The sequence below is a fragment of the Orbicella franksi genome, chromosome 2 (genome assembly GCF_964199315.1).
Source record: "Orbicella franksi chromosome 2, jaOrbFran1.1, whole genome shotgun sequence".
Lineage (NCBI taxonomy): Eukaryota > Metazoa > Cnidaria > Anthozoa > Scleractinia > Merulinidae > Orbicella > Orbicella franksi.
Window position 1 is genome coordinate 24,086 of NC_138146.1, and position 26,325 is coordinate 50,410.

Genomic DNA, 26,325 nt, shown 5'->3' on the forward strand with positions numbered 1-26,325 from the left:
CTTAGAGCGACTTTATCCTCAGTTTTTCCAGTGGTATCACAAATCCAAGTAGTGTGTTCAAGCCATTGTTAAAAAGGATAGACTTCAGCCTTTTTAGTCTATTGTTTTCATCTTGGTTGCTTGGAGGCACGAGTATAGCAGACTGGCGTTGGATGGGGACATTAAGCAACACCAACTTTTCTCGCGTCTCAACAATAGGGAGGTTAAGCGGACTACGACGACGACGGCAACGAGAACGTCCCCAAACAAAAGGTTTAATGAGCAAAACAATAGCTGTGCATGAGCGTTATAAATTTTTGTATATTGCTTTGACGTCCTGTGTTCGTCTCTGCTCCCTAGTTTTACAGAGAGGCGACCTCTTCGCTCTTATTGGTGTATTGACAGTATTGAGTTGTCGCTTCATTTTCACTTGACAAATTATGACGCACTTAAGCCACTGGAAAAACTACTCTATTTCAATGTTTTATAACGACAACGTTGAATGTAACCATGTTTAATAGCTAGTGTTTTCAAATAATGTTCAGGTTGACAGTTGTATATCTCTTTCATTGAAAATAAACTGGCATTTATAACCACAGCTCACTGATCGGTTTACTTTCTGCAGCACGCGTGGGGATACTATAGGTAATGCAGGGAAACGGTCTAACGTCCCATGGTCAGACCGTTCTACAATATAGTCAGATCGTTCCACCTGTAAATAGTTTGATAAAAAAAAATCCTTAAAATTGATAATATAGATCCCACACGAGAGTAATTCAAGTGTAAGTTCTTAGTATTGACCACATAATCATTCGATGTAACGGCATCAAATTTGTGTGACAACAACTAAACATCACGCAACACGTTTCTTTTTCCATTATCATCGAGCGCGAACATTTTCTTGACTTTTTCTGCGAGGAACAATCCGACCATAATCCACTCCGTAAACGTCTTCTCGACTTCACAAATAATTTTTTTGAGGCCATTCGTTAAGCTTCAGCGTTAATCATTCAACTCGTCGACAATAATCCTTCTTCGTAACAGAAGCAGGCTTCTTTCATGGTTTAGTCAAAGAAACGAATGTCAAAACTATAATAACATGAATGAGAGACCTTTCCAGATTGGGTGGTTTGTTTTCCCGTTACAGACAACGTCATATTCTCTTGAGAATTGTTATTTTGTTCATCTAAAAATTATTCTTACTATGAAGTTTCTTTGATAAAAATTTGGTAATAAAACAAACGACTTTTCGACCTCTCCTGTAGGTCATTTTCAAGTTCAAGTAAAATATAAAATAGCATACAAATATAAAAATAAATGGGAATGTAAAAACCTATATAATAATTACCAAATTTACATAATTACGTAATTGCATAATTACCGTATTTACTCGATTAAACGCTGCCCTCGAATAAAACGCCGCATTTTAGCGCAGAAATGTTAATAAGCGCCGCATCACGGGCAACAAACCGCCCAGGCTAAAAAGGTCTATTGAGTCAGCAGCTTTCGGCAGGGATGTTACTAGGCAAAATTGGGAGCTACTCGGAAACTTAACGAGAATAAGCTGATACGACTCTGTATCTAGCGACTGAGTTGAGTCTGAAGTTCTCTTTCGTTGTTTACTTCAGATTTTTTCAACTGCCTTTCTATCTCAAAGCGATGGAACTCCACAAGAGCTCATCATGTCAATCAAGTTTCATGACAGGTAAGGAGCGCCTCTTTTTGCCAAGTTTCACTTTTCCAGCCGAATTATTCTTCCTCTTCTCGGATAAAACAAGACGTTTCCTCGCTGGTCTCTGCAAAAGAGTTTCAAAAAGTAACTTAAATCTCATTTCCTAGCAATCGAGAAACGTATTAATTGGCTAGCCTTGTTTCTTCCTAATATTCTCCAATCGGTTCGCACACACACATTTCTCGTTTTTAAATAGTTAAAAATTCAGGGCGCGCGGTCACCAGGACCCGCAAACGTTCCGTGTGGCGTGACATTTGTTTTTTGCGTGACATCCATCCATCACAACAGTAATACACAATGTACTTTTCAAACGGACTCACAGCTCGACCTTAGATCGGGGTTAACACCCTTGCGTAACAATGGACCAATCAGAGCTCGACATCAGGTCGAGGTTTTGGGCTCTAGTTGAGCGTATGACTACTCCCATACTCAACATTGGATATTTGAACAGACATAATTTATCTCACTTTACACAGACATAATTTATCTCACTGTAGACAGACATAATTTACCTCACTGTACACAGACATGATTTACCTCACTGTACACAGACATAATTTACCACACTGTACACAGACATAATTTACCACAATGTACACAGACGTAATTTATCTCACTGTACAAAGCCATAATTTACCTTTGACTTTACTTTTGACTTTTAAATGAATTTATGGCCTTGCCCCAACTTATCTTCATGATCTCATTAGTATAAAATCGAATTCATCATATAATCTTAGGTCTACTGGTAAGCTCTTATTGGACCATCCCAAGGGTAAGATGCTTCCAACATTGGGGGCCAGATCACTTTCAGCAGCAGCTCCGAAACTCTGGAATGGCCTACCTGAAGAGCTTTGTCAAGCAACATCACTTGACAGTTTTAAATCTCAACTTAAGACTTATCTTTTTAAGAAGTGTTTTTATAATTTATAATTTTATTTGTATGGTGATTGTTACGTGTTATTGATCAGAATATGTAAATATGCGCTATATAAATTGGTAAATTATTATTATTATCATTATTATTATTATTACTTCACTGTGCAGAGACATAATTTATCTTACTGTACAAAGACATAATTTACCTCACTGTGCACAGAGATAATTTACCACACTGTACAGAGACACAATTTACCACACTGTATACAGAAATAAATTACCTCATTGTACACAGACATAATTTACCTCACTGTGCACAGACATAATTTACCTCACTGTGCACAGACAGAATTTACCACACTATACATAGGCATAATTTACTACACTGTACACAGACATAAATTACCTCACTATACACAGACATAATTTACCTCACTGTACACAGATATAATTTACCTCACTGTACACAGACATAATTTACCACACTATACACAGACATAATTTATCTCACTGTACACAGACATAATTTATCTCACTATGCATAGACATCATTTATTTCACTGTACACATACATAATTTCCCTCACTGTGTACAGACATAATTTACCACACTATACACAGACATAATTTACCTCACTGTACACAGACATAATTTTCCACACTATACACGGACACGATTTATCTCACTGTACACAGACATCATTTACCTCACTTTATTCAGACGATGAGCTCACACTCAAAACATCAATGTCACAAATGTGCTATGGCGGTTAATTTACCAATTTAAAAGTATATCATGAAATGATGTTTCATTTGCCGGTTTCACAGCCCAACAATTTCCCATTCATGATCTACCTCTGATCTGTCCATGAAGACACCACTTTCTTCAAGTTCCTCATTGTTGCTTGTGTGATGTGCATTAGCAAGACATCCCTGGGCCATTCCCTTTGTTTTCTTCTTCCTACTACTCAGTTTGACCTCCCTCAGAGTGTCATATACTTGCTGGGTGGTGTTTGCTTGCCCCGTCAAGTTTGTATTTTTAGTTTTCGTTTGTTCTACTTTTGATGTAGAACTTTGAACTGAATTAGGAACTAGGGCTTGAAGTAGATATTCCACAACCTCATCCACAGACTCTAATCTCACTGATTTGCCATTTGGCCCAAGAATAGTCAAATCAGGCATGTTTCTAAACAGTTTGAAAGAAAACAAAACAGGCAAGTTTCATGTGCATGTTTGTATACAAATATTACAAGCTAAATGTTAGCGTGGATACAGTATTCTCTGTGTTATACAATACACTAATTGCAGGCCCCAAGGGAAATAGTTAGCTTTGTTTTCCCGAGAATCTTGATGTTTCCTGAGACGAGATCGAGGGAAAGATCAAGACTCGAGGGGTTAAGTGTAAAGTAATGCATTAGGAGGTCAAAGTAATCCTCTGGTTTATAGTGGGAGAGCAGGAAACAATTGCACAATAGGCCATTTTCAACGAAGTCGACTCCCGATAACTTGAACCCTCGCTAACTCGAACCTCATGCTAACTTGAACCAAAATCAATTTCCTCTGGATTTCCGTCTTACATTTACTGTAATTTTACCCTCACTAACTTGAACCCTCGATAACTCAAACCTAACGCTAACTCGAAGCAATTTTCGTTTCCCTTCCATTCATTTTCTGTCTAATTTTACCCTCCATAACCCGAACCATGTCTGTCAAGACGTGACAAGTCAAAACAAACAGTGTACTGTAGTCTAAAACATTATTTTGAAGCAGCCATGTGAAAAAACCTGTACAGTTCACAGTTCCTGGACTTCTCCCGGCTGCTTTCCTTTGTTACAGTATTTTTCACATTACACTATGTTCTGATTTATACCATAATTTAGAGATGTATTGTTTTATTTTCACTCGACTTCTCTATTCTGTAATTACATTTGATTAAAATGTACACTGCCTAAATAGAAAAACAATAAAGACCATTTTCCCTTTTTCCAGTCATTTGTGCTCTGAACTCCAGATAACTCGAACTCCTGATAACTCGAACCTTTCTCAATTTCCCTTGAAGGTTCAAGTTATCAGGAGTCAACTGTATATTAAAATATTCTATCTTGGCTCCAAGGCCTGGGAAGTAATACAACAGAAATTGCATCAAGGTTGAGGGATGAATAATCAATTTCCCTTGTTTTGCTCCCCAAGCCTTGAGGCAAAGTTAGAATTATAATAATATGTCAAAAATGGCCCATTGCTGCCTGCTGGGGCAACATGTAAATTTAACCACTGTCACGTGACCATAAATCAACCAATACGAGCATGCATTAGATTCAACTAAACTACAGCTAAATAGCAGTACAAAATATTACATATGTGAAAACTAAACAAACCTGGGCCCTTAATTAGGTAAAAGTTCCTGCAAAACAAATGTGAATGTGATGTTGACGATATACCTGTAGACTTGAGTTCTTTGAACTTATCTTTCTCAACTTCATGATAACATCAAATAGTTGTCAGAAGTGACTAGATTTAGTATAAGTGTACAACTGGCAACAGGTGATCAAGCAACTGGCACAACTACTTGTTTTGAATCAACTGCCAGTCCTATTATTCTAAGCAGTAATTTTGCAAGCAGTACAGTGAAAGATTCTGCAGGAACACTTACTTTGTTAGCACGTGAAGTGAATGAGTCATAGACACAGCTTGCTGAAGTACCGTAAAAACTCGTGTATAAGCCGCACTCGTATATAAGCCGCACCCCCAACTTTCGAGCTTGATTTTGAAAAAAAGAAAACTCTTTAAAAAGCGCTGAGCAAAAGAAAGTGATTACTTGTACATTGTAAGCTTGGTCAAATCTGATGCTGTGTATTTGCTGCGAGCTAAATAACTCTTGAAATACCTTTTACAAGCTATTCTTCAACGCAATTTCTGATATCCTCCTAAAGAGAGGCTCTTTTGACAAGATGTTGCCTTTATTGCTAAAGGCGATAGTGGAAAACGATGAAATTCAAACGGAAATCCGAGCAAAACAATCTCTGACCGATCGATGCAAAATGATTGCTTAGTAACCACGCAGTCATTTAAAGAGAGAGTCTGGACACAAGAGAAATACACACGCAACCGATAAGAAGTCTGGGCCGAGTCACGTAGATCGATCGAATTGAACGATCGAACGAACGATAAACAACATGGAAAAGTTCCATTTCACATCAGCTGTGCGTGGATACCATGTTTATAAACATGTATGGAAGCCTTCAATTGGTGAAAAACTTGTTGCTCGACGCGAGTTTAACAATCCTATGGATAAACACGCGGTGCAAGTTGTGAAGTACAAATGAAAGGAAGTACAAATGAATCGCTTGAAAGAACTACTCGCGAAGAAGATTCAGGTTTAAAACCTGAAGAGACAAAGGCTCCTTTAGGAGCCACCACTTCTATCAAAAGCAATGATCAACAACAGCAACAGGTTTCAAAATGTTGAATGTTTATTTACTTACGTTTTTAAGTACTATATCTGACCACTAACTAGGCAATTAGCTCCCTCTGAAAGCAATGGTCTCGTATATAAGCCGCACCCGCCATTTTGAGCCCAAAATTTCAGCAAAAAGGTGCGGCTTATACACGAGTTTTTACGGTAACCTGAAATCATCTTCCCCTGACTGTGATGAGTATCCATTTATTTGACAGAAGTGAGAAGCTAGAGAATAAAGCTAAGAAAACAAAGGAAAAGAAAGGGACATTGAAACAAGCAGCAAGAGGTAGATTAATCAGTGAGCTAGGATTAGTTAAACATCATCTGCTTGCTGGTTTCTTCAGCACTGGGGGGAGGGACTAAGGGTGTAGTGATAGAGGCCACACACCCAGGACTAGAAAAAACTTGAATTCCAGCTTGCCCTCAGGACAAGTAGCCCTTAAGGTTACAAAATACCTTCATTAGTGCCCTTCAGAAAAAAATCATACCTACGTTGTTTTTAGGCAAACTACCACAAACTATTATAATTATAAACAATAGATTATGAGCTTGAGATTTCTATCGCATGATAGTAGACAAGGGTGTGGCCCGAGTCAACTATCACACGATAGAAATCAAGAGCAAATAATCTAATAATTATTGTTTTAGTATAGAAATCTACTAGTCGTTCAAAACTTAATCTAAAGCCTCTTCAGAGACACTTCGAAAAAGCGAAGAAGCGGCCTTCATTTTGTTAACAAGGGCACACTGTTACGCTATTCACTATTCATCACAGAATAGATAGTGAGTAGCATAGCCAATCAGAGAATGGCATTTGTGATAGAATGCTAGTAGAGTCACACTAAATATCGATAGAAAGGTTATGAACTGTAGAATTTGGAAAAAAATATCCATTGTTTTGCCCGTGCCTTTGTTGAGAAGAAAGAAGCCGAGAAATGGAAAACGACCGACTGTCATTCCACCGAATTAATCAGGTATCAAATGCAAGAAGGGATGTTTAAGTACTCCACAGTGTTAATAAACAAGCATCAATCTCTCAAAGGGTGTCAGGGTTTTCTAGTATTCTTATTGGTTATCTTTTTATAGACCAGTAACGTTATAGCATAGAATAATTTGCCAACCATCTTGTGTTTGCAGCCGTCACAAGATAAATATCCATGATATAAAAAATGCCTGACACCCTTTTGTTCCTTGATACTTAGGGAATGTCCTGGCCAAATTTCATGAAAATCTGCCGATTCTACATACCTTATTAAGTAATGATCCAGATAAGAACTGTAGCATTTTCTATTATTCTGTGGCAATACGCTTTCCCCACATCAAAACGGTTGTGTTTTCATACGTAGAATGAATCAACCGATGGAAAGCAGGTGTATGAAATAAAATGTATTTTAACTCTATTTTGAAAGGTAGTTTCCTTTGTGTTAAAACATTCAACCAATCACAACAGTCGTAAACAAAGACAATAAAAGCTTCCAATTTTCCAATGTTCCCCATGTAGGATTACTGTGGTATTTAGACTCAGAACAGGTTTTGTTGAAAGGAAGATAGTTGATCAGTTACGCATTAATGTATAAACAGCTATCTGAAGTTTTGGTAGAGTTTATTGATTGAGCCAATCAGAAGTATGGTACAACAATAGCAAAATTGCACAAAAGTTAGCACCTTTTTGCATTCCTTGCCGCGTGGTGCTATCCTTCTTATATGGACCGATACTTAATTCATTTAAAGAGATAATATTCTCACAAAAAACTATTGTGAGTTATCACCATTTGAAAAGTTGTAAACATGTCATGCCTTTACTTGGATTTATGTCAACAGCATATGCTGTCAGCCAATGAGTATGCACAATTCCTTGCTGCTGTCGGTCAAAGTTTTCTTCTTGTCCTCGAAAAATTCTGCTTTTGTCTTCTTCTTAGGACCTGGCTTTTATTTTTTTGCTGCCCAAGGACTTTTCTCTTCCTTTTTTAGCATGTATCATGACCTCAATGAGGAGTGATAGGTGGCATGGAGTAGTGAATTAATTTGAGAACACAACTGTGACTGCATATAAACAAGAAAATGCTAATGAGACTGATGTAATAAGAGCTACCGGAGGCAGTCGTTTTGCGCAAAAATTGATGCACTACTGTATGAGGACTACGACACCTAACTGTTTCATTAACTTTTATTAAAAAAACCTTTTTTTCTAACTAACTCAGTGTGTTTTTAGATTTTACTTTCATTTTTCGAAAATGTTAGATTTGATAGTGACCTTTCTGTTTTGCTTAAAAAGAAAAATGCAACAAAAGTGGCACTCTCAAGGTATTGTGTAACCTTAAATTTTGCATGCCCTGAGGAACTCTTAGTTTGCAGGGGTTTCAGTAAGGGCCGCATGCAATTGACCCGCTGTGAGGACAATTTTGCCCAGCTGGTTTGAACATCGATCGAGTCCTAGAGGAAAGTTCTTCTTACAATGAAGTTCAGTTCTAATATTTTTGCCCACCTGTGAAAACCAGTTGCCTCCTGCTGAAAACATTAATGAAAACCCTGAGTTTGCTCTTTTAACGATTTAGTTGGTAGACAAGTTGCCTGATCCCTTGGCAACAGGCAAGTGAGAATTAAAAATTACTAGCCCAGAAGGAAAATCTACTGTTCCAGAGAACCGCATCGCACTTCTTTTTTAAGCCTTTGACACTTCTTCGAGACATACAAGTTATTTCATTGTGTGCTGTTCAAACACCTCTATTGTTTTAAAGACTATGTTCATTGTTTCTGTAGTTTGTTCTAGAGTTGAACCTCCACTAATGGCCACCTCTCTACAACACTAACAGCTACCTCTCTACAAAGGCCACCTTTCTTAGTCCCGGTGGATGGTCTATATTACGTGTATTACATGTAGTCAAATCATTCTTATTTTAAAATCTCTACAATGGCCACTTCTCCACAAATGCAAAGGCTACTAAAGCATGCCACAATTTATATTTATTTATTTATTTTTTATTCAAACATTTGTCAATATTACCTATTGAAAATGGTCACTTAATCAATGACTGTTGAATGCTGTATACAAAACACAATTTTTTTTGTACATAATAGGTCAAAACTTGATCCACACCACACATCGTTGGTCTGTTTCTGTATTCTTTCTGTTTTATTGATTTTCCTTTGATTTTGCCACATATTTAGATGTTACATTAAGCATTTTTTTGTTGAAAAAATGTTGCAGCCCTGAAAAAACAAGTGTCATATTAGACCCTTACAACCTCCATTCTCCTGCATCCCCATGGTGGCCATTGTGGAGTGGTTCAACTGTATTTTTTTTGTTGCAAAGGATTTTAATTGAATGACTGAAATGTTTAATGAACATACTACTGGATTTTTCAGCACAATACCTTAGTGTTGTCTGTTGATTTATCTAACATCAAAAAGAAGTTGAGCAATCTTGACAGATTCAACAGCAACTGACATTCATGACAAGAAAACTGCAAAATTAGAGGATGTAAGTTTTAAGATTGAGTAGGAACATGACAGCAGTAGCTAAACTTCAATATTAATAACACTAATGACAACAACAACTACAACCACAACTACTGTACCAACCACAACTAACATCCATCACATTTGCCTTAATCACGCATCACCCTGCTAATTTTGAGGCCATCATGCATCACGCAAAAACCCTTTGCCACCCTCCTAGCATATAAGATTAACTGAGCTTTGAGCAACCCAGCCTAGGACCGTACTGGGAGAAAATCACCCTTGGCCTTTCTTGTAAGGACCAGTCTTAATTTTGTGGCTCCACACAAATTAGTTTTTGGTCTGAAAACTTACCTCTGCTCCTTCAATCTTCAGAACTTTTTTTGTCCAATCCAAATGCCATGTTATCACTGGTACCCTTTCTTCAGGGTAAGGGTTAGGATGATCTGATGATGACTGAATGATCAACAAACAAGAAATGAACATCGTTGTTTTTGTTTGTTTCTCTCTGCAAGGAATCAGTGCATTAATTGGAGCAACGTGATCATATAATGACATGTTTATATAACAATATGCCACCTACATGTATATTACCAGTAGTCCTTTGCAGGTTTCATAATAGGGGTATCGAATAGTCCCATTCAATTTAAAAGTGCTCGCAAAATTTGGCCTTTGCTCGAATTGCTCGTAAGAAATTAATTAGATAAGTGCTCACTTGCTCAAACTTGCTTGCTTGTTCTTGCACATTTGTGCAAGTGCTCGCATGCTCAGATTCTCATTAAAATGTACTTGATTCCTGTATGGCGAAACTAGGAAGCATTGGAGAAACATGCACATGTTTTGCTGACGTTTTTATATTGAGGCTGATGCACATAAGAATCCTTCGTGAAAGTCACCTGCAAAGGTAGAAAGTAATCTTGAGATATTTATAAAGGCTATTACTATTACTATGTATTTGACCCTTCGAGCTTGTCAGAGCTGTACGGTTTCAATTGGTTAGATCCTAGAAGCCTCCAAATGAAGTTTCATTGCATTGAATATTTTTCGAGTCAATCAATGAGAAACCAGTTTATTGATCATTGAAAACCGAAACTCAATATGCTTGTTAGACTAAAATACCACATTGTTTACATTACCTAAGAATTTTATAACTGAAAGAAACCTTCCATGTCACAACACTTCAAAGTCTGGTAACTTTTAGCTTCTTCTCGTGGTTGCTCACAACGTCGGGTTAGAAAGCATTAGATCTTCTTGGGCATCCACCCACTGAAACTCCCTGACTCATGTGAAGCTTCATGACATACTGTAATTTGGCATCAAGCAAGGCATAATTGGCTATAAGCTGCTGGGATTGGTTGAACCACGATGTGCACCTATTGTCCTGTTTTGGAGGTGTCAGCCAGATCACCTGGTGCAAAACAACCTAACTTTTTAACAAAAGAGAGATTCCGGCTAGTGGAAATATTACTATTTCTCGTTGCTCGCCATCTGCATTTTCTTAAATTATTCGCTTCTAGCATGAGAAATTTGATCACTGTTTGTGCTCACAAAACTAAAAGCACTGCTCACATGCTCACAAATGCTCACAAAGAATCATTCACTCATATTCTCAATTTTAGACTTGTTATAGACCTTTTTCATAAATGGCTGCCAATTTAAAATTCTTTTGTATGCATTTAAATTAGCCTCACTAAACTTGTTTGGGAGTAAAAATTCTTTTGAATTATGAACTAAAAAATGAGGTTAGTCAGGCTAATTTTAATACTTACAAAAGAATTTATAATTGGCAGCCATTTATGAAAAGGGTCTATACACTTGTCTAATTAATTACCTTGGATTTACCAGGAATATCACAGAATGTCTCACTATGACTGGAAACTACTCGACCACACCATTTACAATGAACCTTGGAGTAATAACAAAAAATATATTAATATTAATACAAATTAGTCTAAATATATTTTTATACAATAAAAACGGACTGCTGTCATCTCCTAAAGAGAGGAAATTAAAAGGAAAATGTTCCAACTTATTTAAGGATTACAGTCCTTGTCTTGTCCCTTCCTGGGGCTATCTGTAGCTACTATGTGTACTTCAGTCTTGCCTTGCATTAGGTTGCCACAGGGCTATTCAATTTACTGGCAATATCCGTCCCCACCCCCCTCCTCTCCCTCTATTGATGAGGTGTTTTTTTCTTGAGCCATTCAGAAATGTTTTCCTGGAGTTACCCTTTTCCCCCCCTCAGAAAAGAACCTATTTAACAGTAGGGCTTCAGAAATTTAGTGTTTTGCAGTATCCTCATCAGAAAAAGTACATCCCACCATCCCTGTTGATGACGTAACTTCCCCTACTCCCCCTCAGAAATTTTACTCTTGGTATTGTACTCCGTCAGAAATAAACATTTTGAATAATAGCCCCTCAGGGTGACTCCCTCAGAAAATGTCATGTATAAAGTGGGGGAGGGGGGGGGGGGGTGGATATAAAACAGAATGGCCTACAGGTAGTCTAAGATACTAATATTATTCTAAGAACAATTATTGTAGTCCAAGTTGTTGTTGATACAGACCAACCCAAAATATATGCAAAGAATAAAGGGGGCTTTAAGTAAAAGGCTGAAGTAATAATCAAATAAAACCGGCCAACACAACCCTTGTTTCCTGGATAACTAAACGAGACTTGCACATACATGCACATGTACTATCATGCATACTTCTTGCAACTCTCCTTTTTAATTTAGCCTCCCTGGTTCAATCCTGTCGCCCTACAACCCTAACATAAACAATCAGCCATTCAATGTACGACGAACTTACTAGAATCACGGCAAAATAAAATTTGATTTTCCAAGAATTATTTGTTTACCTGCGACTGTATTCTTCTTTTCTCATGATAATCCTTAAAACTAGTTCGGATAGCTTCCAGGACCTCGAACAGGCAGAAACATGTCAGGAAAAACAATAAGTTTAACTTTACGCGGCGCAACTGAAGCGCTTACTGATGCTCTGTTTCCAGATAAACAACCCGGTTTGACAGCCTTACATTTCGTAAAATGAGAAATGTCAGTATTTTGAATAAACTTTGAATAGCTAGGCTACCGTTTTGGCTTGATAAGCTCCTGGCACGATCTGGGGCGACATATTCGGGAAGAGTTTCTCCAAAGTCTTTACCAAAGGTTCCCATGTGCTTCGATCCGCCATATTGAATCGCTTTGATGAAAAGACTGGTGCCTAGAGCAAAAGTCACCCTTTCAGGGGCTAGGAGCGGAAGCTATCATTTTCGGCAAAGTAGAAAATGGAAGCTAAATTCCACGATCCAGTCCGTTCTCTATGCATCAGCGGTGGAACACACGGGAATGAACTGAATGGCGTTTATTTGGTAAAAAAATGGCAAAAAAGTGATTCCTGTCGGCGTGAGGTAGAAAGGAATTCCTTTCAAACTCATGTTGTGCTGACGAATTTACGAGCAACAGAGCAATGTGTTCGCTTTACAGATGTCGATCTCAACAGGCAGATAACGCCAGAAAATCTATTTTCAACTGAAGAGAAGGGCAGTTGTCCCTACGAAATACAGAGAGCTCGAGACTTGTATTCGCAGTTTCAAGATGAAGCCGGAGAAAAAGCAGTGGATTTCTGGTTCGATTTGCATAACGCGAATGGCAATACAGGGCCCTTTTTCATTATGAACCACACTCAGGGTCCATTTCCTTTGCACCTGGCATCGCACTTGCAGATTAAGTTCCCTGAGATCCGTATCATGCTCTTGACGCCAGGTCATTTTGAGAAACTCCATTTTGGCGAGAGCCAAGACAAGGAAGGGGAACAAGACCAGGCCATTTCCAAATTCCCCACAGGGAGTGTATCGAATATTGGTAAAGAGGGCTTTACCCTAGAAATGGGCCCCCTCGCTAATGGCACATTAAATGCATCCATGTTTAACTTGGCAAAGGATATAATTGGTGGTGTGCTTGACATAGTGGATGAATTCAACAATGGAAAAGAATTTGAAGAAAAGGAAATAGAAGTGTTCAGATTTCTCGGTGTCATCCACTATCCCACAGATGAAAACAGTGAAATAACAGCCATGATTTCCCCTGATTTGGATGGAAATGACTGGAAGCCACTTCACCCAGGTGATCCTCTCTTCATGGCTTTTAACGGAGAGACCATAGTTTACAAAGAACACAATGTAGTGTGGCCGGTATTTATAAACGAGGCTGCATATTTCCGCAACAACATAGCAATGGCTGTTACCAGAAAAGAAAAGATTGTTGTTCCAGCTCTAAAACTGAAGGCAACTTAGCCTTGAACTGTTCATGGGTCTCCATATTACAATGCAGATATAAAGATTAGAAAGGTTGCAGTTTTCTAAACCGATGAGAAAATGAAACAAATTCTATGAAGCCGTTATGTATCTAAAGCAATACTAGGATTTGCTCCGTAAAGGAATCTACATAAAGCGTTAGAGCTACTTCACAGTTTTATTCTGTTCTGTAAGTATTTCAGATGGCTAAAATTCTGGACGGTTTATTTTTCGAACATTTTTTTGCCAAATTTAAAATCTTCCGAATTTTTTTCAAGTAGCGTAAGAACTTTGTCAATCTATTACGTGCATAAAGCTTACTAATCACGGCGAGAGGAAGTTTTGTTCCAATCGGCCCATTTTTAAAATTTAGTTTTTTCTTTCACCTGTGACTGTATTTTTTTCATGATAATCCTTAAAAAAGATCTGGATAGCTTACAGGGCCTTGAAAAGTTAGGAAACATTTGGGGGGAAAGAGGAAGCTTAAATTTTGACTGCCATTTCTCCACCAATCAGTGTAAAACGAAGAGTGTGGATTACAGGGTAAAATGCAGACTGAGGGTAAAATGCAGATTGAGGGTAAAATGCAGACTGAGGGTAAAATGCACACTGCAGACTTTTCAACTTTTTAGCTGTTACCATGATTTCCATCAGTGAGCTAACCATGAGTAAGCTAACTAGGGCGTTATTCAGGCTAACCTGAGTTATTTTCAGGCTAACCAGAGTGATATTCAGGCAAAGTACTGAAAGCAGTGCTGGCATTTACTACGGTTCGGTCACTCTAAAACGCAGACCATGCAGACTGCAGCCAATGTCGGCAGACTGAGTACTTTTTTCTTATGCTAGTTTTCGCATTTACTAAAAAACTATACCCACATTTTTTTGGTTCTCGTTTCAAAAGAGTGTTCAATATATGCGAATGATTTTTTTTTTCTTAATCCACAGGCCACAAAAACTCAGTATCTGACTGCCGATTACTGGACGAACGCGTTTAATAGACTATCAAAATAAAGCATAGAAATAAACTTCACTTACCTCAGTATAGGGTGTAGTGTGTCTTTCATACATTTAAGGCGCAAATTGCGTTTTTTTGACCGGTTTGAGGCTTGCATTTCTTTTTGGCTTTTTTTTTTCTTTTTTTCGGTTTCCTTGGTCTCCGTACCTCCTCATAAGTGATTTATAGAGCAAAGCAAATCGCTTAAGGTTACAGTATACCTTCGGGTCAGCAATTTTCTTCAAATTTGGATTTTTGGGTCAAAATAGAGGTCGAAGAATAATCTCTAATTTCTGAAAAAAAATTTTGAAAAAGGCTAAATATTGGCGGAGAAATGGCGGTTTTACGTTTTCACCGGAAGTAAAAGTTTACCTCTTGATTGACAGCCCTATGGCGCGTATGCAATCAACCGAGACGATTTTCGCGGGAATTACCTATATGGATGTCACGAATTGATCACTCAGTTGATCAGCATTGTTGTTCTGACTACCCAGCATTTTTGATATTAGGCGTGTCTCTATTAAGTTATAAGTAAACATAGACCACGTTTAAACCATGGACCGGTTCGAAAAAGCGAAAACAGCGAAGAACGAATGAAAATACATCAATGAGTGAAGAAGCGAAAGTTCGCCACGCGGATGAAGCTATAGTTATCGTATAAGGCGGGCAAATATTCGTGGTGAGAGAAAAGAAAGGTTCTGTAAAAATTTCGGAACTTGACAGCAATAACAGGGATGCTGACAGAGACTCTTCTGATGAGTCCGATATCGACGAATCGTCGGACTCATTGAGACCATTTGAAATATTATCCATGCACAGTTGCCCACACACAGTTGCTCTCCGCGCTGTCTTTTGTTTGTTTCCTTCGCTCAGCCACTCTAGCGTTCGTATCCTTTTTAGTCTTCCCCATTTTGCCAGACCAGCTTCAAGAAAAACCGAGCTACAGAAAAATTATCTCTCTGCCTTCGGTTCCTTGAGCGCATTGCGAAACACAAGAGTTTTTTAGAGATTCGCGCGTAAATTTCACCAGGCGGTTAACGGCAGTAAACTTTCCCTGCACTGATTGGCTTAGTTACCTGAGAACCCAGTTGAAGGCGTTTGTGGGCGGAGTTTGTTCGCGAAGCAGAAAATTTTTCTTAGCGCTGTTTTCTCGAATAAATTTTTTCACTTGAAGCAGACACTTTAAAGAGTTATAACTCAAAGGGACTTTGTTCAATTGCTCTTAAATTTGGACAGTGGCTAGTTTAACATATAAACTACAAAAGCGTGTCTGGGAATTGTTGATTTCGAAGTACTTTTTCTTCGAGAGCGATTTTTGTACGATCACTCCACATTTTTTAAATCCTATTTCGAAAATGTTCTGTAACTTTTTACTGCAATCGAATATGCCAAAACGCAGACATGTTTTTTAAGCGCTTTGGGCCCTGAAACCGAGGAAAAAATTAAATTGGCGAAAAACGAAATTCGCTTTGACTTGTAGCTTTCGAAAGGTGATTCGGGCGCTCGCATTTAGTGGTCGTGAAAAATTCGACAATTCATTTTCTTTCAAAATTGTTGGTATAGTTTGATAGCCAGCTCCATAAGCTTTAATTTGATATAGGGGTTTAGGTATCTACAGCTTAAACTGCACGCGCTACATCGCTTGCGCGCGAGACACCCCTGAAGGTATACTGTAACCTTAATCATTAGACCGTCACGAAACTATGAATAGGCCCTCTTTCGCTCAGTCCGTCAAGCGTATACCTTAAAGATAAACCTCGAGAAAAAATGGGCGCAAGAAAACTCTTCCTGGAGGTCTTCTCGTAGTCTAAATCGCTATAAAAACACTACCGTGCCATAAAGGCCTGATAAGTTTACCATCACATCAACTCAAACCGTATTGCGCTGAGAATGTCAAATGATATTCGGTTTCCTGTGATCTTTCCCATATTAGGGCAGCGGAGACGGGGGAGGGACGACAGATGGGGATGTAACCTCATCCAAACCTACGAAAATTTTGAGGGCTCAGCTAACCACGTTTCGGTGCCGAAAATATCGCTAGCGCGGCATAAAATTGGTTTGACAAAATCATTCCGTCTCGTGATCTGCCCGAGGTACGTCACTTAAAAATATAAGAACTATTTGCAAAGTCTCAACAAAATTCCTGCCACCAAAACGCTCCCATAGATCCACAAACAGTAACGGTTGCAGTTGACATTACCTGTGGCATCAGTGATCAGGTGATATTGAACCGCCACGATGAGAAGACTGGTGCCTAGCAAAAGCCACCCTTTCAGGGGCCAAGAGGGGTAGAATTTGGACGAAAGATTGCGTGTGAGCCTTCGAACAAGTACAGTAACATGGAAGCTAAATTTCACGATCCAGTCCGTTCTCTATGCATCAGCGGTGGAACACACGGGAATGAACTGAATGGCGTTTATTTGGTGAAAAATTGGCTAAAAAGTGATTCCCATCGGCGTGAGATAGAAAGGAATTCCTTTCAAACTCATGTTGTGCTGACGAATTTACGAGCAACAGAGCAATGTGTTCGCTTTACAGATGTCGATCTCAACAGGCAGATAACGCCAGAAAATCTATTTTCAACTGAAGAGAAGGGCAGTTGTCCCTACGAAATACAGAGAGCTCGAGACTTGTATTCACAGTTTCAAGATGAAGCCGGAGAAAAAGCAGTGGATTTCTGGTTCGATTTGCATAACACGACTGCAAATACAGGGCCCTTTTTCATCATGAACCACACACAGGGTCCATTTCCTTTGCACCTGGCATCGCACTTGCAGATTAAGTTCCCTGAGATCCGTATCATGCTCTTGACGCCAGGTCATTTTGAGAAACTCCATTTTGGCGAGAGCCAAGACAAGGAAGGGGAACAAGACCAGGCCATTTCCAAATTCCCCACAGGGAGTGTATCGAATATTGGTAAAGAGGGCTTTACCCTAGAAATGGGCCCCCTCGCTAATGGCACATTAAATGCATCCATGTTTAACTTGGCAAAGGATATAATTGGTGGTGTGCTTGACACAGTGGATGAATTTAACAATGGAAAAGAATTTGAAGAAAAGGAAATAGAAGTGTTCAGATTTCTCGGTGTCGTCCACTATCCCACAGATGAAAACAGTGAAATAACAGCCATGATTTCCCCTGATTTGGATGGAAATGACTGGAAGCCACTTCACCCAGGTGATCCTCTCTTCATGGCATTTAACGGAGAGACCATAGTTTACAAAGAACACAATGTAGTGTGGCCGGTATTTATAAACGAGGCTGCATATTTCCGCAACAACATAGCAATGGCTGTTACCAGAAAAGAAAAGATTGTTGTTCCAGTTCTAAAGCTGAAGGCAACTCAGCCTTGAACTGTTCATGGGTCTCCATATTACTCCATATTCCATTATTCAATGCACAATGTTACCCTCAAATCAAAGATGTGCAAACTGCAACCATCAAATCAAAGATGTGCAAACTGCAACCATTCAAATATTAAATTTTCATAATGAAATAGCGAAAATGTGTGTAAGAGACTATTGTAACTATGGGAAAATAGAAAATATATGACTGTAAATATGAAATAAATTTTGTCTGAGAGATGAATTAGGTCATAGGCTTGTGCTGTTTTAGCAGTTTTAAGTTATAGTCCACTGCAGTAAAATTTATTAGTCATGAGGTGTGCAAGGGACGATTAAAATTTAAAAAAAAATATACACAGTTATAATTTTACATGAGGTGATATGGAAATATTTCTGCAATTTAAATAAAATGAATAAAATTGAAAATGAAGTTTTTCTTTGAAATTACTCATGATGCCTTAGTCCTGGTAATTTTTTCTGTCTTTAGGATTTTGGTGTTGAAGGGTTTTTGCAAGTTAATGTTTATCATGCCACTTGGACATGCCATAGACCCTTTTCATAAATGGCTGCTAAATTATAAATTCTTTTGTAAGTATTAAAATTAGCCTAACTAACCTCGTTTTTAAGTTGATATTTCAAAAGAATTTTTACTCTCAAATGACTCAGGTTAGAGAGGCTAATTCAAATGCATACAAAAAATGTTTAAATTGGCATCCATTTATGAAAAGGGTCTTTAAAACACTGCTAAAGAAACAGTAAGACAACATGGATGGATTCCATCCATTTGGCTCTAAGTTGAGGCACTTTTCCTATAGTAATCACTTCCATAATTCTTGTGTCCTGTTTAGTTTTAAGGGTGTGCTTAGTGGTAGTGACATAGTTGTCCGTGGGGTGGGGGGAGGGGGGCTAATCCCTTATATGGGCTTTATAGGTATGTGCGGCTCCAAAGGGTATGGTTTTTCAGCCATTTTGGTCATAAATAGGGTATCAATTTTGGCCATTTCAGTCTTTAATAGGGTATGGTTTTAGCTGACTTGAGCCTTAAATTGAGTATGTTTCTTGGAAGAAGCTTCTTTTTCTTCATTATCAATAAGACCATTATCAAAAGCCCTTCATAACTTATGTTTAGGGCAACTGTACCAGCCGACACTTGGCAAACAAACAGCTGGAAGAAGTTAGAACATAAACGATAGTGTCTACAGAATGTTTAGTCTGTTACTATTTTCTTGCACTCTGCCCTTGATCTCATGCCTTGTGCTTAAACATCACACAAGAAAAAAACTGATCTACAGGTTAATTCAACCTTGGCTACACTGAAGATCTTTTGCTCAGGTTTCATAAGGATCCAGCTCACTGGCATACAATGATAGCCAGCATATAGCAGTATAGCAGTTAAGTACATGTAGGATGGTGTGCAGCAGGCCCACTTTGCCATGGGATTTTGAAATTTCAGCATGAGATGAACACATCTTCTTCTTCTTCTTAAAACCTTTCACCCCATGGGGGTGGGGGGGGGGGAATTAGGTCCTTAGGGAAGTCTCTCCATCCCTCGCTGTCGTGAGATGAAAACATAGTGCAACTAAAAAAATTAGACATTCATCACTCTTGAAACACAAAAAGGTTAACATTGCTGTTATGAGTCAAAGCCATCCACATGATATCGTCACTTAACTTTTTCTACGGATCACAATTTGTTTGTAGTACTTGTGAGATCAAGTCATACAACTGTAAGGTAATATAAGCTTGTATGTAGCTGGCCAAATCAATATTATAAATGTATGAACATGCATTTCAGACGGAACTGATCATCCAACTGTTAGGAGGTGAAATGGATTAAATATCTTGGCTTCAGTCTTGCAGAGATAATGGTAACAATATTCCTTTGATCATTCTCACCAATGGGTCCAGTGGTTCTGGCCACACTCATCATCATTGACTTTGTTGCTCTGAAGTGCTACTTGCATCCCAGAATCTCCACGACGTGAAATTTTAAATCCTTTTATCCAGACTCCAGTGCAGAAGTAAACTTCTATGATTTTCAGGCGTGCGGTCAAAATCTTGAATCAATCCTGAATCAATACCCAATCTTAGCCTTTTTGAATTGCTTCTGTTTGTGAGTGTTGTTCAACTTACAAATGACTCGAAGGACTCCTTTCCTTTTCACAAACCGGCAACCGGGACACATAAGCTTCAGAGCAACTCGTACCTTGTACATTCGCACAGCCATTAAAGTGTAAGCAAGGCCGAACTGGCGAAAGTTACTCGAGATTCCCCTTACTAAAGGAAACATATTCTCAACTCCTCACACTAAAATGGTGGAAACTTATTGTGTTCCAGTTCCTTCGCATATTTAGTGCGCACTAGTTTTAGTCCTTCTGACCGCGCTACTGTGTTAAAACCGTCATTGCATTTTAAATATTCTTGGATATTTAAAGGATATTTTAAATATTTTTAGTCTCATTTTTTTTTTCTTCAATTTTATTCATAGTTCATTCATTGCAAGTTCATTAGCTTATTACCGCAGGACTTGGTCTTCCATACAAAGATGCTCAGTCGCTCTCAAAGATCTAAACTAGTATCTGCTAGTATACAAATTAAAGCTAGTTGTTGGGACTGTGATTCCTTCTACGTCGGTAAAATATGTGGGCATCTCTCTAATTATGATTCTGCGCCAGCCCAGGGTAGCCTTTATAATTGGCTTGAGAGAGCCTGAGGATCAACTAAGGGCCCAACCGCCTGCAGTCTTCCCGTGACGGTCAAGAACGACATGTTACGTCTTGCAGCCCATATTGACTTATTGTGTATACTTTCTCAAAGTCCTTCTCCTCTTAGCTTCCTCGAACTCTTCGCACAGTCACACTTAGGTTTTCAGTAGAGGACATTTTCTCTTGTCACGCTGAGCTCGGCTTTCGCAGTTCGACTGCGCGGACCCGAGTCAAAGGCTCAAGTCTAGGCTTATTCGATTTCGCGAAAGGGTGATTGCCTATCACACGGTAGACATCTGGGGTCCTGAAACAATTCAAATACCTCTAATTTACGTAGTCGTTCTTTTGAGGAGGGCGGGGGGTGTTCTTTGAAATAGAGGACGCGCCAAGTGGTGACCGCCGTCATTAATATTAATTACATAGTGATGTCACAGAACTATTTGCACTCCATTATCTAACCGGGGTAATGGGTGGATTCATATGTGGATTCATTGTACAGTGACTTAAGAATAAAATGCCGGATGATACTGGTGGCGAGGACCCCAACGTGATAGACGTGTTTCTAGGCGGAGACAAGTCAGCGAGTCAAAGTGGGAATCTAGATAAAGACGAAACAGATGCAGACATCTCGGGGTAATTTTCTTTCGAAAATGCAGCAGCATTAGCACAACCTTTTTTGCTTCCTTTTCTTGTTCGTGTTTATTTTAGTGCAAATGGATCGTAAGAAAAGGTGAGAGAACTGCATGAAGGAGAGATCGAGAGGAAAAATCAAGAACCCGAAAATTCGTCTGTTTTCATAAGTTTTGAGGCAGCTGAAGCATTTTGCAAACAAGCCTGATTACAGCAAACAAGAAAGAAAGAAGGAAAAAAACAGGTTAATTCAACGGTGGTATAAAAAGTCGCTAAAAACTTTCATTGCTCATTTCGATTCCCATTCTTTCTTGCACTTGTTTACATTCATGTACTAGTGAGTCACGTGATTAACCTTGACAACCAGAATCGTCTCTCTTGGTTACCTTGCAGGAAGAAACGGATCACTTTGGCGGTGAACTTCAAGATGTCTCAACAGCAGTATAAACTTGCACGATTTGCTAAATATGGCCCACCGCCTTTGTCTCAAGAAAACAAGCTTAAGGCAGAGAAAGGATTCGTACTCGATGCCGTAGCAGTTAGCGCTCTTTCGGACGACTCAGGCCGCGCAAACCCGAAGATGGCGACCGCCATTCCACCGTACAATGGTCAAAAGGACAAACATTCGAAAGGGTATTTTGAGAAACCCGTCGTGAAGAAACTTCTGAAAAAGACAGAGCAGGTACGAATAAGGGGTAGACTGTAATTCTGAATTGATTTGTTGGAAATGTTTTGCACATGTACGCGGGGATTGTTTATAATGTTTAGGCAAACATCAGCTGATCTCTGCAGCGCTTCATAACATTGTAAGCTTATATGTGCGAAAACACGAGAAAAATTTCGCCAGTCATGACTATAAGGACTATGAGTAAATCATTGTTAATTTCTTCGAATCGCAGTTCTCTTTCTTCCTTTAGATATTAGCTTAAGCTTATATACAGTAACCACGCCATCTCGAATCTCGAGCTCACCGGCCGGCGTTTACTTTTAGTAGTGTTTTTAGTCAGATACTCTTGGCTCTCTTCTGTCTCAGGGGGTGGTACAGTGGTACAGTGCCATAACAATTGTGTCATGGAGGCACCAAAATGTACAATGTAGTTGTCTGGGGCGGAACTTGAGAGGAGTTCTGGGACTTCGGTCGCAATGCCGCCGGAAATACCGTTTCCGAGGACGTCAATTTGAAGAATCTTCCAGGGAAGGAAGCTCCCCGAACCTCCCTATAGGGGTCGATAGCTTTAACCCCTTCTCTAAAATCCTCTATCTTCCCCAGGTTGTATTTGTAAATCCTTTAAGATATTTTATTACACTAAGGACTTTACATTAGTACTTAATTGTAGAATTATAACATAGCTTTTACAGTGTACTAATTGCACTGTCGTTAGTAGGCACACAAAAACAAAATAGATATTTTTTAGATCCCACCAGGCGATTCAATAACGGGGAAGCAAATGGACAAATTTTATGACAAAGGAATGATGGGTACTTACATCAAGCTTCGCAACAGTGCAGGTGCAGGTTAGTGACTTGGAAAGTGGTCAATTAAATAAAAATCACTGTCTTCCAAATTTACAAATTCACAGTTCCAGAAAATATCCATACCCTCAAACCCCCCCCCCCCTGCCACCCCCTTGGAAATTCTGTCTGAGGGGTTGAGGGGTCTGATGAACACCCAAATTGTTGTCTTGTATTTTTTCACCACACGGTCAGGTTATTACCTGTATATTATTGCGTTTTTATTTTTTTCCCATTTTAGGACATTCCACAAGTCAGGTTGGTGGTCATGGCTTGTTCATGGAGAACATCCATCCTCTCAATGGATTCAATGGTTCATTTGGTTTTCGAAGAAACACTCCTTGGCTTCGAAACCAGCCATCAGTCTTCACAGGTAAGTTACATGCTCATGTAAATGTTTGATGTAAGGTCAAACTGTCATACCAACTGTGCTAATTACTGAGTTGTTTTGTTTTTGTTTTTTTTGTAAAAATACCTTATAGTTGGCATGTCAGGTGTGTGTATTGAATAGTTTTTGGTTTTCGGGTGGACTGATGTATATGTCTCAGACCAAACAGATTGAAGCTTCTGTGAACAACCAATCTAATTGCAACTTGTTAGTTTGGATGAGCCGATACTTGTTGACGTTAGCTAAACACGCCTGGGCAAGATGTTGGAGAAACTAGTATCAATTCGTGTTGTTTCACGCAGGATTATGATCAGGGGAATTGAAACTATGATGCAACATATATTTTTGTTGAGAAAAGGTGTTTTCGAATATGGATTTCTACTGTGGAAATACGAATAGAAATCACTGAAACAAGTGAAAACGTTACCTTGAGGTGGAAGTAGTTTTTGTTGCAGGTGAATGTAACAAGATATTTTTATTTGTTAGTCTCAAACGGTAACTTGACACTTCTGTTTTTCACGTATGAGTGGTTGCAATTAAAATTGATGAATCAGTGACTCTTGTTCACATGGTCAGAATAAACAAACAAGAAGCCAATTTAGCGGCATGTCCAGAAACTTTTACTTGCTATAAATTTTTGGACGTCTCTCTTTGTTAGTATTTTAATATCTTGCGGTAATGGCAATTCTTTAAAACAGGAATTTTTAAGAGAGATTTGTGGCAGGTAAACTCTTCAAAATTTCCTGAGGACTTCATGGCGGCAAGTTAAACTGCAAATTAATTAGAGTAGACTTTCAGTTTGAGGTGACAAATTAGTGGTTCGTTTGTTTTGAAACAGATTCCTTGTGCGATTCAAAGAGGTAAACTTACGTCTCTCATGAAGTGACAAAACTTTTTCTGTAACTGACTTTTTGTCACCTAAAAGGCTCTCAGGCATTTGGAAGGGTAATGTGACAAGGAAACGTCCTTACATCTTCCGATTTCATGGTGTCTTAAAAAAACTTACACTGTTTTTCATGTGTCTGGTTTCAGTTAGGTCAGGCTGTTTACTTTCAATTATGTCTTCTCTTTTACATGGGTTTTGAAATCGATATAATTAATTTGACCTGGTTTTGTGGAATAGAGAACCGAAAAAGTACAATCATGCCTGGACACAGAATAAGACCATGCTATTGTGTGACGATGTTATAATTAAATTGGTTCTTGTTATAAAATGAGTCAGTAAAGTTATCCAAAATCAACACCAATCTGCCGTTTACCATTAGCTACTATTACAGACTCCATGATGTTTAGCTGTCTGGTTGGGAACAGTTCCATGTAGTTCTTATAAACAAAGCCACTGATCGACTGTTAAAACTTAACCTTGATAAATGTAATGTTAGTTTGATATCACAGTTCCTAAGGTGAAACAAATTCTTTTTTCCACTGTATATGGTAACCAAACAAACTTGTTAGACTAACCTTATCATAACTGTTAGGAGTCCACTGAGTGCTGCTACCTCCAGGGGCTTCTAATTCACAAAAAAATAACTCTTGCATGCCTTGCGTGCCTATGTTTGGACACGTCAGTGTATTGCTAGACTATGAGTAGTCCCTCTTTCACCTAGGCCATTAATTGAGACTGTAAATAAACCACGAGGAAAAAAAAATGACCGCGTGAAATCCTGGGGGTGAGATGCACAGAAAGGAGGGACTACCACCTAAACCAGAGAGTTTGAATTGTGTTGCTCTCACAATGCAAAAATATGATTGGCTTATGTTAGGGCGTCCACAACATGTTGTCAACATTTGAGATAATTTTGTGTGACGTCTTGCAGGAATGTTTATCTCGCTCTCTGAAAATAGTTTCCTTTCGCGTCACACGATGGACTAAGTAAAAGAGGGACTACTCGTAGTCTAGTGTATTGTGTGTACATGTATATTACAGCGCTGTAGCTTAAAATTGTTATCAGCATACAGTTGCTAACTACAAAATGTAGCAAAATACCAAACAAAGACTTTGGTATTAATGCCAAATTTTATTCCAAACATTTATAATTTAACTCACCCAAGAAACTATTCACACCTCACCTGTGTTTATAGACAAAAAACAAAACTTTGCTGTCATTTTTAATTCTGATGTCAAGATGACATTGAAACATCATTTTTTAGCAGTGATATTCACTGAAAAATGTTTTATTTCTGCAGGAAAAATTGACAGTCGTTCTTTGGTTCCATAAGTGACAAGTCTATTACAAACCTCCAAGCATCAAGAATTACCAAACCTCTGGTGTATTCCCGGCAGAACTGGTACAGATTTAATGCAAGTGTGTGAATAAAATCATATTGAATAGTAATATATTTTAATATATTCTTTACTGGAAAACTGTCATTAATTTTGAAGAAAGCATTTGTGCATGGTGTTATGCTTTACTAAGTTAGTCAAGAGTAAATGATACAAGTAGCAAATGGCTCTAAGGGTCATATAGACAGTGTTAATAAAGTTACAGCTATATTAAGCCATCAAAACTGAACTGTGTTCAAAGAGGTCTGTTACACTTGTCATTCTAAAAGTATCATGAAGAACTCAATCAGAGGCGACTGTCATTTATCATGTGGGCCAGTTACTACTTGATCTTCTCTGTCCATCTCTGGATCACACACAGGCACAGAGAGAACAGAATACAACATATTGACAGTAATTCGTACTGTGCTTTCACAGTGTAAAGGTGTTAGTAGTGCAATAGTGAACTTTGTCTGACAATGGAAAACTTCCACAACTGTGGACAAGTAAAGTACTCTGGACTCCACCAAGCTATGCTAAACTGCTTTAAAACCCGAATGTCCTGGGTTGCTATCTCTCAAGTGAGAGTATGTAATATAATGTATCTGTAACACTAGCATCAACCTTACATTCATATCTTTTGAAGCCATGAAGTGAACTCTGTTTTTAATGAAGTATGCATGCTCAAGGG

At 38.6% G+C, this 26,325-nt stretch overlaps 3 protein-coding genes and 1 pseudogene across 3 annotated transcripts; 3 read left to right on the forward strand and 1 right to left on the reverse strand.

The window, feature by feature from the left end:
- Positions 1–377: 377 nt before the first annotated feature.
- Positions 378–12,775, reverse strand: LOC145474272 (uncharacterized). The gene is made up of 9 exons (XM_081455125.1): positions 12,595–12,775; positions 12,362–12,424; positions 11,334–11,408; positions 9,857–9,958; positions 9,418–9,507; positions 6,206–6,281; positions 5,237–5,282; positions 3,442–3,772; positions 378–1,775 (listed from the first exon to the last, which is right to left on the reverse strand). The coding sequence occupies exons 1-9, from the start codon at positions 12,694–12,696 to the stop codon at positions 1,665–1,667; spliced, it is 996 nt and encodes a 331-aa protein (XP_081311251.1). The 5' UTR covers positions 12,697–12,775; the 3' UTR covers positions 378–1,664.
- LOC145474255 (N-acyl-aromatic-L-amino acid amidohydrolase (carboxylate-forming) pseudogene) lies at positions 12,708–14,994 on the forward strand (annotated as a pseudogene).
- On the forward strand, positions 14,990–21,796 carry LOC145474244 (N-acyl-aromatic-L-amino acid amidohydrolase (carboxylate-forming)-like). The gene has a single exon (XM_081455121.1). It carries the CDS (start codon positions 17,132–17,134, stop codon positions 18,143–18,145), a length of 1,014 nt encoding a protein of 337 aa, XP_081311247.1. The 5' UTR covers positions 14,990–17,131; the 3' UTR covers positions 18,146–21,796.
- Positions 21,746–26,275, forward strand: LOC145474288 (sperm microtubule associated protein 1-like). The gene is made up of 4 exons (XM_081455126.1): positions 21,746–22,153; positions 22,887–22,986; positions 23,225–23,356; positions 25,559–26,275. Exons 1-4 carry the CDS (start codon positions 21,899–21,901, stop codon positions 25,588–25,590), a joined length of 519 nt encoding a protein of 172 aa, XP_081311252.1. The 5' UTR covers positions 21,746–21,898; the 3' UTR covers positions 25,591–26,275.
- Positions 26,276–26,325: the final 50 nt, after the last annotated feature.